At 34.8% G+C, this 13,323-nt stretch overlaps 1 protein-coding gene across 1 annotated transcript in view; it reads left to right on the top strand.

Annotated features, from left to right (window-relative positions):
* Positions 1 to 13,323, top strand: part of epas1b (endothelial PAS domain protein 1b) — a 43,473-nt gene that overhangs the window by 8,147 nt on the left and 22,003 nt on the right. The window contains exons 2-3 of the mRNA XM_016273862.1: positions 6,411 to 6,601; positions 11,942 to 12,093. Of these exons, the coding sequence (XP_016129348.1) occupies positions 6,411 to 6,601; positions 11,942 to 12,093 (343 nt within the window). The remainder of the gene's footprint in view (positions 1 to 6,410; positions 6,602 to 11,941; positions 12,094 to 13,323) is intronic.

Here is a 13,323-nt window from a genome sequence, read left to right on the forward strand (position 1 = left end):
TTCTTCTAAAATGGTTATTTTATCAAGCTCCTATGTTTATGTTCAGTTATTTTACAAACCCAATTCCATAAAAGTTGGGACACTGTACAAATTGTTAGTAAAAAAGGAATGGAATAATTTACAAATCTCATAAACTTATATTTTATTCACAATAGAATATAGATAACATATCAAATGTTGAAAGTGAGACATTTTGAAATGTCATGCCAAATATTCGCTCATTTTGGATTTCATGACCGCTACACATTCCAAAAAAGTTGGGACAGGTAGCAATAAGAGGCCGGAAAAGTTAAATGTACATATAAGGAACAGCTGGAGGACCAATTTGCAACTTATTAGGTCAATTGGCAACATGATTGGGTATAAAAAGAGCCTCTCAGAGTGGCAGTGTCTCTCAGAAGTCAAGATGGGCAGAGGATCACCAATTCCCCCAATGCTGCGGCGAAAAATAGTGGAGCAATATCAGAAAGGAGTTTCTCAGAGAAAAATTGCAAAGAGTTTGAAGTTATCATCATCTACAGTGCATAATATCATCCAAAGATTCAGAGAATCTGGAACAATCTCTGTGCGTAAGGGTCAAGGCCGGAAAACCATACTGGATGCCCGTGATCTTTGGGCCCTTAGACGGCACTGCATCACATACAGGAATGCTACTGTAATGGAAATCACAACATGGGCTCAGGAATACTTCCAGAAAACATTGTCGGTGAACACAATCCACCGTGCCATTCGCCGTTGCCGGCTAAAACTCTATAGGTCAAAAAAGAAGCCATATCTAAACATGATCCAGAAGCGCAGGCGTTTTCTCTGGGCCAAGGCTCATTTAAAATGGACTGTGGCAAAGTGGAAAACTGTTCTGTGGTCAGACGAATCAAAATTTGAAGTTCTTTTTGGAAAACTGGGACGCCATGTCATCCGGACTAAAGAGGACAAGGACAACCCAAGTTGTTATCAGTGGTCAGTTCAGAAGCCTGCATGTCTGATGGTATGGGGTTGCATGAGTGCGTGTGGCATGGGCAGCTTACACATCTGGAAAGGCACCATCAATGCTGAAAGGTATATCCAAGTTCTAGAACAACATATGCTCCCATCCAGACGTCGTCTCTTTCAGGGAAGACCTTGCATTTTCCAACATGACAATGCTAGACCACATACTGCATCAATTACAACATCATGGCTGCGTAGACGGATCCGGGTACTGAAATGGCCAGCCTGCAGTCCGGATCTTTCACCCATAGAAAACATTTGGTGCATCATAAAGAGGAAGATGCGACAAAGAAGACCTAAGACAGTTGAGCAACTAGAAGCCTGTATTAGACAAGAATGGGACAACATTCCTATTCCTAAACTTGAGCAACTTGTCTCCTCAGTCCCCAGACGTTTGCAGACCGTTATAAAAAGAAGAGGGGATGCCACACAGTGGTAAACATGGCCTTGTCCCAACTTTTTTGAGATGTGTTGATGCCATGAAATTTAAAATCAACTTATTTTTCCCTTAAAATGCTAAATTTTCTCAGTTTAAACATTTGATATGTCATCTATGTTGTATTCTGAATAAAATATTGAAATTTGAAACTTCCACATCGTTGCATTCTGTTTTTATTCACAATTTGTACAGTGTCCCAACTTTTTTGGAATCGGGTTTGTATTTACAAACAAGATTTGAATGTGCGCAAGTGTGAATGTGAGTCGAGGGTAGCCAGGACAAAGTCTACTTTGTGTTACAGTTTAACTTGATGAATTAGATTTAGAAACTTAAAGCAATCACCAAATAAATAAAGAATGTTAAATAAAGTTAAATAAAAATGGACTCTGAAATTCAAAAATTCATGTCTAAATTTTACTAATACAAAAATATATATTTTTTTAATTTATAATATATAAAAAAAATTGACTACAAAATTCTAAAATGTCTACGTTTAACTAATAAAAATGTATGTATAAAATATAACGCAATATCATTTTTTTAATTTGTGATTTTTATAAAAATTGACAAATTCTATAATTATAAAAATGTATCTCTCTCTCTCATACATATACTTATATATATATATATATATACATATACACACACAAACACATAATTTAGAGAATATATAATCTATAGATTTTGATTTTGATATGCAAATGTTTGTATTTATTATTATTATGTGTATAGTGTCCAATAACCAATATGCAATTCGTTTTTTTTATTTACTTTATTATTTATGATTTTGACACTGTAATAAATTGTCTTTAGTCTGTAAGAAAAATATGCACAATTAATATTAGCTTTATTTACTTTTTTTTTGCAATTAAAAAGTTTTCAGTTTAGTGCATATTTAAGCATAAAATGATACGAGTGATATAAGTAATACATCATATGATGTAATTTATTGGTAGAACCACTATATTGAAAACGTGTGAAAATCAGTAATTCTGAGTCCTTTGAACTTTAATATTACAGATTTTATTGTATGAAAAAAAAAATCCATATTTCAGAATCGGAATCAGAATGAGCTTTATTGCCAGGTATGTTTACACATACGAGGAATTTGTTTTCGTGACAGAAGCTTCCACAGTGTAACAGAATGACAGTGACAGAACAAAAAACACAGATAATAAAAAATAAAAAATAAATAGAACAAGTAAAATAAGGAATAAAAATATACAAATCGACAATTGTATGTACAGGTATATTATGTGCAAATTGAAGTGTAGACTGAGTATGTGTGTTAGATAAATAAGTGTATGAGTGAATAAATAGTGCGTGTTCCACAGAAAAACTGAAATCACACTGCTTTGGAATGACATGAGGGTGAGAATGTGCTGACAGAATTTTCTTCTTTTTTGTGGGACTAGGGTAAACTCTCCCTTTAAAGGGCGAAATGTACACTGTAAAAAATAAGTGTAATTTTAACTGTAAAATTTCGTAAAAACGCTACGGAAAAAAACTGTTAATAGGTTAACAGTAAGTTCCCGTACTATATACAGGGAAAAACGGTAAAATATCTAACCAGACATTTCATGTAATTTTACAGTAAAATGCTGTTAATTTGACAGTTTTTAGAAGTAAAACTAACAAATCAATGTATAATTTACAGTCAAAAACTGTAAACTGATATTCCCAGAATTCCCTGCATGACACTTCACATTTGAAAGAATTTTGTTTAAATAATCATGTTTTTTAAATAGTTTTTGTTATTAGTTATGTATATTTGGGCTTTATGTTACATCTTCTGTTGTTTAATGAAAGTTGAGTGCATTATTGAAGTATCATGTGTGTTACTATGATGGTCTTTTGTGTTTGCATGAATGACTCTTGCACCTTCGATATATTAGTATATACTTCTGCTTGTGGCGAAGCTACTCGTGATGAGCTTTGATTCTTCATGTGGCTTTCTCTTTTACCACCTGCATTATTATGGTGGTTGTCAGTATGTTAAAGGTACAAAACAGATTTTAATAGCAGTGTGCATTGTTGAATTGACTGGTTTACATTCAAATTTTCTTTTTTTGTAAATTACAGTTTTATACTGTAAAATTTACAGTTTTTGGCCGTAAATGTGTTTACTGTTTTTCTGTATTTTTTACAAAATTATTCTGGCAACCACAGCTGCCAAAATTATTTTGTAAAAACTACAGATTTTTTTTTTTACAGTGTAACTGGTGAGATGTGAAGAGCTTGCAGCGCTGCACTCTGTTACCCATCAACTGTTTGCTCTGTTCACCAACACTCGAGGGCCTGGGGGTTTGTGTCTGGACTGCACAGCATCTGGCTGCTGTGTCCTAAAGCATGAGCTGTTTGTTATGAAAATAGTTGTGTGACAGGACAGCAGATGGCTGCGGCGACACTTCTAGTCCTACCTGAGGCTACGCAATGACATATACTCACAATATGATTCAAATCAAGCAGAGAGACTAGTGAGGAGGGGGGGCGTAATGATCAGCGACTGCTGAGGCCTGCCATACGTACTACATACCTGTTTTGACATTCAATCAAACTGCTCTTTTTTCACTCATAAATAAAACTTCTGTCATCATTTTCCATCATTTGATTTAAAACCTGTAGGATTTGTCCAAGTTGCTCTTTTTTATTGATTTCCTATGCTCTTTTCTGATTCATCCCGCCAGTAAAAAAAAAAAACCCGCACACCATGAAGTGATCCATGTGCCTCACGTCTTCTGCAGCAGTGTTAATTTAATATCATTGATGTGCTATTAGTTAAATTTTTTAATTAAATTTTAATTCAGTTTTTTTTCTTTTTTCCTTTAATTTTGTTTAGTTGTAGCAATTGTTGTGTTTTTTTGTCATTTTTATTAGCCAGTTTTTATTAATTGGTTTTTCAATATGTCTATAGTTTTATTTAATAAATAACATTTCATTCCAGTTATTTTAGTACTTGAAGTAAATCTAAATGAAATTGAGAAATGTTAGCTGAAATACAAACAAACGATGTTAAATTTTTTAAATATATTTTATTTCAGTTAATGTTATTTTGTTTGTAGTAACACATGTTTTCTGGTTTTCATTGTAGTTCACAAATATTATCCTTTAAAAAACAGCATGTTTATTTATTTATTTATATATATATATATATATATATATATGTATGTAATAAATGTTTTTGATTTATGTCTGTGCACCAGTGTTGTTATCATTTAAAATGAATTTTTTAAAATAATTTTTATAAACCTGGAATAAAATAAAATAAAAGATAAGTGTTTGTTGGCATTAGTTTTTTAGTTTGAATTCTTGACTCTTTCCCAGGTGCATGATGTAATGCAATGTAAAACAATCATTTCTGTTGAGTGTCAATTGCCGCAAAGAAACATATGCATGGTATGTGCTTTATAGGGTTCATTTGAAGTTACGTCTCGCTTCATTCATGCACCATTAGTGTCTTGCAACTTTGAGTTTCAAAATAGTATGTTCTGATGCTGACTGAGATATGGTTGAGTTTGATACGCTGTTACGCTGATGGGAGAATCAGTATTATGCATCAGGTCTCGCATATGTGGGGTGGACCATGATGATTCATTGTGCAAGTCTAAAACTGCATCACTGCTCGTTTATCTCACGCTAGGAATTCCTTGAGAGAAGACACACCCTTATTTTGCCTCGCTGAAGGTGGCAACCCTAAGGTCAGCAGTATTATAGGTTCCTGGAGAGGCCCGCTCAGTGTGGGGCTGGAATAGCTGGGGGTATTTCACGCAAGGCAAATGACCATTCTTCCAGTCATAAGGTCGCGTGCCATTGTTTGCATGCCTGAATAGGTCAAGACTGCTTAGTCAGGTTTCGTGTTTGTTTATGGCTGCTCCCACGCCATGCGACCGTTTTATCATTAACCACATCTGTGAGCACGAAGACCATTGGTCCACCTGCTCCGCTCACCTGCTAAACATAGTTCAAGTCAGTCGCTCCGTTAAGTTTGTTAATCTGTTTATTTGTGACTTTGTTAGGATCTGAAAGCAGCTCATATTTCAGCTTCAGCTGCGTGACTTCAGGAATCTCATACAGTAGCTCATTTGTCATGGAACAGATGTGTTCTAATTTGGGAGAATATTTTTGTTTATTCAATCCAGGATGTAGCTATAAGTGATCATTCCCATAAGCACTTGAACCAGCCAGGAATGTCCCACTTGAGATCTGGTACTGACCCGTCTGCTATACTGACAGCTTGGGCTGATGAGAATAAACCAAGCAATACAATGTTATAAGACCGGCTTTTGCTGTGTCATTATTATTGGTTTATTCAGTTTAGCAGTTAATGTTGATCAAGAGACAAAATAGTTTTGTTTTAAGGCAAAATGCATTACTGAAAGGATATCTCTGTGTGCGCGTGTGCTCGCGCGTGTGTGTGTGCGCACGTGTGTGTGTGTGTGTGTGTGTGTGTGTACGTGTGTGTGTGTGTGTGTGGGGGGATTGATTCGCACCTGCCGGACACTGGCTCTTCTCCACTGGCTCAGTTTTTGGGCCTGATGTCTGAATCTGCAAGAGTGACTCGAGTTGAATAAGAGAATAAGAAAGACTGTTAAGGGCACAAAGAGACTGTTATTCTCTGAAACCTCATGAGAAATGGGTTGAGCATGTCTGTGTTTGTAGACAGCATGAGAAAATATCAGAGTGAGTGTCACAAAACTTGTCAACAGCATGTCAAGGTCAGCTGAAAAGCGACAGTTAGTTATTATGGGTGAATCTCAAAAAAAAAAAAAAAAAGACCAGATTTTAGGAGGAAACACGAGAGTAAACGGTGTACCTGTGTTTAAGCTTTTCTTTGCCATTTTGTCCTTCAAATTAAATTTTTTTTTCATCTGTGGAAGTATCTGCATGTTGCACAATACAATTTCACTATTTTCTTAGATTTTATACACACAAGAAGTAAGTGTCATTAATTCAGCCGGTATTTCCCTGTTGTTGTGTGTTGTAGGTGCAGCTCAGAGCGGCGTAAGGAGAAATCTCGAGACGCGGCACGCAGCAGGCGCAGTAAGGAGACGGAGGTGTTTTATGAAGTGGCCCGCCAGCTGCCTCTCCCACACAGCATCAGCTCACATCTGGATAAAGCCTCCATCATGAGACTGGCCATCAGCTACCTGCGGACACGCAAACTCCTCACCTCAGGTGCACACTCACTCATCCACATGTGAACTGGACTGGGTATTAAAAAACACACACATCAACATATATTAGATTATTACATTTTAAATACATGCAAAAGTTTGGACATCACAGCATGATTTCAGCTTTGGTGCACACTATTTTTGAGACAAAATATGATAGATTTTCAATAAATCTGGCTTTAAATCTACCGTTTATAAGCCAAATAATGATCATTTTATCTGCATTAGCCATAATTTTAATATTTGTGCATCCCTAGTTATGAAGACATTGACATTATTTCACTATGTGGACAAACTCATACAAACAAATGGATAAATAAAAATAAATTAAATTATTATTATTATTATCATTTAATATTATTATTATTATTATTATTATTATTATTATTGGACATTATAGTATTGATTTGGCATTGACAAAACCTTGATTTTACTTTTAATAGGCATTACATTTTGTAAATTTTTAATATCTGCCATTTATCAGTTAGCAGCCAAAACATGAAAATAATATGTTTCAGCCATCATTTTAATATTTGTGCATCAATAGTCCAAACAAACAAACAAACTAACTCATACAAAAAAAAAACAAATAAAGTTGTTGTTGCTGTTGTTATTGTTATTGTTATTATTATTATTATTATTATTATAGTATTGATTTGGCAATTTGGCACTGACAAAACCTATTGATTTTAGTTTTAATGCACATTACATTTTAAGATTTTTAATATCTGCCATTTATCAGTTAGCAGCCAAAGCATGAAAAAAATGATAAATTATCTGTTTCAGCCATACTTCTAATATTTTTGCATCACTAGTACTGAAAATATTCTGAAAATGCTTTTTAATTTACTATGTGTTACGACTTAACCACAAAATAATAATGATGATGATTATAATAATAACTGTATTATTATTATTATAAAATTGCATACATACAACTTTACATGCATAAATCTTTATCTACAAAGGTATAATTTCAAGCATTTAGATTCAAAATGAATAGTATTAAAAAATCATTGTATTGTTAACATATAACTATTATAATGTAGGATACATATATTGTTTTGTTATTTTATATCAGTAAAGCAATATTTTCATAATCAAATCTGGTGGGTAACAAAACATGGAGCAAAATCCTATTACTGCATTGACTGGTGCTGCTCATTCTGCTGTTTTTGTAGAGTTATATTTGCAATTTGATAAAGGTTATCATCACATTGTGACTCCTGTGTTAGTACAACATCACAAACCCTGCGACTCTACTTGACGTCACGTCAAAGAAAGAGCCGTTTGGCAAATACACACTCAGCTGATAATCAGATTCTAAAGCTCTAGTTTGATCTCTTATCTGGGTTCACTGTCATTAGCACTGCACTGTTATGAGGAAATGTTTTAGTCGTGATGTCAGACTGCATTAAAGTTACTGTTGTATTATACAAATGAGGAGGCACTTTATGTAAGGACATAATTGCGTTAGTGAATATTGGACCTGCTGCAACGATGTCTGGCTTAATTATGTTTAGCTGTAGGTGCTAATATAACAAATCAAAGACTGCATGTGACGAATACAACAATTTAATGAAAACCTACAGAGTACGTTTCATAATGGATATGGCAAGCTTCAAGAGATATGAATGTGTGTGAGTGTTAAAGGGACGGTTCACGTAAAAGTGATTTGAGTGTTGTTATTTCCTTCCCTCATGTTTTTCTGGACAATTATGGTTTGCTTGCTTTCATGGAAAGCAAAAGGAGAAGTTTAGCATAATGTTGACAATGCCATTTTCTCCTGGATTGTGATTCAGGCTGTATAATGCACATAAAAGCAACATAAAAGTATCATAAAGTAGTCCATAAAAATTGTGCCATTGTTATATTAGTATCATTGATATACTATAGTTTTTCTTAATATTTTGAATTAGATTTTCCTTTTATATTTTCAGTTTTTACTGTAACTTTAGTTAGTATAAGTAATTTTGCTTTGTCTATATCGTTTTTTGTTGTTGTTGCTTTTACTTATTAGTTTTAGTATTTAAAAAAAAAATGTTTGCACTTCAGGTTAAACTAAATGTGAATGTGAGGTTTTTTTTTTTTCCTAAATATTAAATATTTTAACATTTTTCAAGAAATGATTTGTATTTATTTATATATTCATTAATTGATTTATGTAATAAAAATATTTTTATTTAGATTTATTTAGTTACATTTATTTAGTTAATAAAAAAATTTAAAAAAATAATAATTTAATTCTGAATTTATTGCTGAAAATATTTCCCTCCACTATAGCATTCAAATCTCATGAAAACATTATGCAAAATATTCTCTTTTGTGAAAATCATATTGGGTTTGGACGACGTGAGGGTGAGTATATGATGACCGAATGCTCCGCTCCAGATCTTGTGAAAGTTTCTTAGACCAGAACAGGTACGGCGAGAGGATGTGAGTGCGTTCGTATTGTGTGTGTCTTTATTATAAAATTAGAATCTCCGGAAGCTGGACAAAGGAGCCCCTGCATTCGACATTCCATTTTGTGTTTGCACAGACACTAAAGAGGACAGGGAACACTTAGTACGCACGAATTAGTACGCAGTCAGAACGCAGAATCAACCTCAGTTCGGAGCAATTGAAAGACTTTGAACAGTTCAAATGTTCATGTTCATGCTACATGCAGAAATGGAAAGAGGGAGGGAGGGAGGGGAAAGAGACATTGAAAAGCAGCCCTGTCAGTACGAGATGGCACATCAGATAGTGTTATCAGCAGGTCTGTGAGTTGTGTGCTGGAAGCATGATTTGTGCTTTCTTTAAGGCTGGCGCTCTCCATCTCAGGCCAGCCAAAACACAGGCCAACCCTGGCGCCACACATCCATCCATCCATCCATCCCTCCCCCTCCTCCCGCCATCACCCTACTCATGCTGAGGGTGCATGGGAAACACCTTTTACATAAGATCCCCAGTCCCTATGCACTGATGCTTACAACTGATTCGCTCTTTTCATTCATGGGCGGCTCAAAAATATGTTATGAAATAATCTATGTAATCTTGTTGAAATCAATGACTCACCGCTGCTGCTACAATTATGATACTTTACAGACTCAAAACATGATGGTTTCCTGTCATTGTGGACTGTATGTCATTTTAAGCGTGAAAACTATATGCAGAGAGAGTTGTGGGCATGTTTATCAGTAAGATGCTCCAAGATACCATTTCCTCCAGTTCATTCTGTTCAGAGTTCAGAGATCAGAGGTCTGTAGATGTATGTCAAAACCAGTTTCTGTAAGCTTTTTGTTTTGTTTTGGGTTGTTTTTTTTGGGTCTAATTGGGTTTTGTTTTCTGCTATTTTGTGGTGTGTGTGTGTTATGTGTTTTGTTTTGTGTGTGTTTTGAGTTTTTTGTGTTTTGTTTATTTATTGTGTTTGTGTTTTGTTTGGGTTGTGTGTGTGTGTGTGTTGTGTGTTTGTTTGTTTTTTGGGGGGGGTCATTTTATTTGTAATTTTTTGTGTGTGTGTGTTTTTTGTTTGCTTATTGTGTTTATGTATTTTGTTTTGGGTTGTGTTTTGTGTTTGGGTCATTTGTGTTGTTTTGTTTCTTTGTTTGTTTTTATGTATTTGTTTTCAGGATGTATTCATAAAATTGTGCGCCATTTGTTATTTTAGTATCATTGATATTTTATAGTTTTTCTTAATATTTTGAATTATATTTTAGTTTAATATTTTTAATAGTTTTGATTTATTTATTAGTTTTAGTTATTTTAGCACTTTAGGTTAAACTAAATGAAAATGTGTTTTTTTTTTTCATTTTACATTTATTTTATTTCAAGTCATGATTTGTATTTATTTATATATTCATTTTATTTTGTGTGTGTGTGTGAGTGTGTGTGTGTTTGTTTATTGTGTTTATGTATTTTGTTTTGGGTGTTGTGTTTTTTTTTTTTGTGTGTTTATATAAATGTTTTTTTGTGTTATGTCTTGTGGGGTTTTGTTTGTTTTTAAAGTGTTTTGTTTTGGATTGTGCTTTTAGCTTTTTTAGTTTTTGTTTTTCTGTTGTGTTTTTAGTTTGTTTGTTTTTGTTTAATTTTGCTTTACATTATTAACAACACCCATTACCTTTAGCACATATTATGTAAAGCAAAACATCCTGTAATCTTGATGGGCAAAAGTGTTGCCAGATATTCTGCATGACCTTGAGATATCAGTAGTCAATATCAATGTTTCTAGCCCAGGTGATCATATGCGCTTGTAGACGCATGTCTATCAGCAGCAAATGAATTCAGATTAGTAGACTTCTCTTCCAGATGATCAATTTCTGAAACCCAAAATTTGGGTGCAGTTTTGTTTCATCTCAGAATAAAAGCCGCAGGGCAAGAATCCTTCAAAGACGTAACTCTAATTCTCCTGGGGCCGCAGTCTCTAGACTCGGCCCAAATCCAGCCCTGGGCTCTCAATGGGCCTTGAGAAAGTTTCTTATCTGGAGGAAGCACACTGGAGCAATCACAGGCTTCCGACCCCCCCAGCGTGGAGCCGCTCTGTTCTCCATGTCTTGTCCAGTCCACCTCCCTCTTGAAGCTCTGCCAGATATACTGCAGGACTCGACCAAAGTCTGGCACCCCATCCATATTTCAGTGGTGGTATCACCAACCGAGTGGAAATTTTGGTTTTTCCAAATGCTCACTTGACTTAATCAACTATTAGTTTTATTGTGCAATCAGTTAGATATTACCATGTACTACTAGTTAGCAATGCAGTTCTTTCTTTGACTTGATTTATAAATTTCTTGTCTATTTTGTAATTTTCAAGTTGTAAAATAAAATAATTATATATATATATATATATATATATATATATATATATATAATATATAATTTACTACTTGAAAATAATGTGGTCTCAATCTTTTGGACCCCACTGTATCATTTAATGCTTTATGCATCAGAAGTCGAACATGCATGCATTAAAGATTGTGCTACCTATAAACTGTATCTTTACATTGCCTTGCATAAGTTTGCCCCTTCCCATACGTTTCTCACAGATGTGGGTTTTCCACATAACAACTGGCGTTTGTCTCTTTAAATTGAAAGACTGCACAGATTTAGTGCCGTCAAACAGCAGGGCATTGTGGGTGTCTGTGTGTCATTATATGTGGGTATTTGGTTTGTGTGTGTGGAGCTGAGGGCAGTGACAGAAGGGAGGTCAGTGTTGTTGGGAGGGTTCAGAGTAGCAGGATGAAGATGCTGTTGTTTATTTTGGACATCTGCCAAGGAATTAAGAGTCAGAACAAGACTAGCGAGTGTGCGCGCACTCACATGCACAAATGCATTCTCAAACTCTCGTGTTTGTGCCCCATTGCAGCCGGTGCTACTGCCACAGAGACGACAGACATGGACAGACTGATGGACAGTTGGTATCTGAAGTCACTGGGTGGCTTCATTAGCGTGGTAACATCAGACGGAGACATAATCTTCTTGTCAGAGAACATCAACAAATTCCTGGGTCTCACACAGGTGAGTACGAACACTGGCCCAGTAACGTACGCAGTGAAATGAATCACTATCCAGACAGATACTCTCACCTTTAATCCTGTTATTATTAGCTGTTTGTCTGTTCAGCATTCGTTTCCTCTGGGTTCACTTAATCATATGCAGACGAGATGCCATTATTAACCACAGCACAAGCCCGTTTCCTTCAAGCACTGTATGGGAGGAAGGATGTGTCACTTTTTTTGTACCCTTGCAGAAGCTCTTGGACTTATCTCATGCCTGCCAATTGCTTCCTTACACATGGCTGCTGTTTTGTAGAACTGTGGCCCGTTATCTATTTGTTATCTGATAAATTGCTATTATGATAAAGATTAAAGATCCATAGCCTTTGTGAATCACAAAAACATATCCAGGTCACATTTTACTACAAAAAAAAAAAAGTAAAAAAATATCCTCAGTAATGTAAAATAAATAGTGGTATATTATATAAAAAAAGTGGCAGCATTATGATGGCATTAAATATGGCAGCATAAAATTATGGTAGCATTTGCTGTATTACAGTAATAGGAATTAAATGAGGACCTTGAAAAAGAGAATCACAAGAAACATTAAGATATTGGGAATTTTGGGGGAAATGGTCATGAAAATAATCTAAATCGTTTCTTAATCATAATGGTTCTAAAACAGGATTCGTTTTCTTAATGCAAAATATTATTCATCTTATATGCACTATTATTCAAACATTTGGGGTCGGTAAACATTTTTTAATACTTGAAGGAAGTCTCTTATGTACGGAAGTTCTAAGCGGCCATGCATTATTATTTTTTTCCTTCTCGTGATCTCGACATAACGAGAGTTGTTTTCTCGTTATAACGACTTAATTCTCTCGTGATCTCGACATAACGAGAGTTGTTTTCTTGTTATAACGACTTAATTCTCTCGTGATCTCGACATAACGAGAGTTGTTTTCTTGTTATAACGACTTAATTTTTGTGTGATCTCGACATAACCGGAGTTTATGCACATTTAAATAATGACGTTATTTGTAATGTGCCTCTTTTCCTTATTATTAATCTTTATCGTTAATCATTAAATGTATATTGGTTGAGGAGTTGAATCCAAGCAGCTCTAAAGAATTTTAGAATAGTTCTGCATCCTGAAGGCGCTCCGCCTGTGTTTGCGGTGTTGCTTTGACCTTTTAAACATGCTAATTACACAAACAAAATGTTTAGCGTACTGTCTCTGGAAATATCA

The sequence above is a fragment of the Sinocyclocheilus grahami genome, unplaced genomic scaffold, assembly GCF_001515645.1.
Source record: "Sinocyclocheilus grahami isolate Dianchi unplaced genomic scaffold, SAMN03320097.WGS_v1.1 scaffold82.1, whole genome shotgun sequence".
NCBI classification, from domain to species: Eukaryota; Metazoa; Chordata; class Actinopteri; order Cypriniformes; family Cyprinidae; genus Sinocyclocheilus; species Sinocyclocheilus grahami.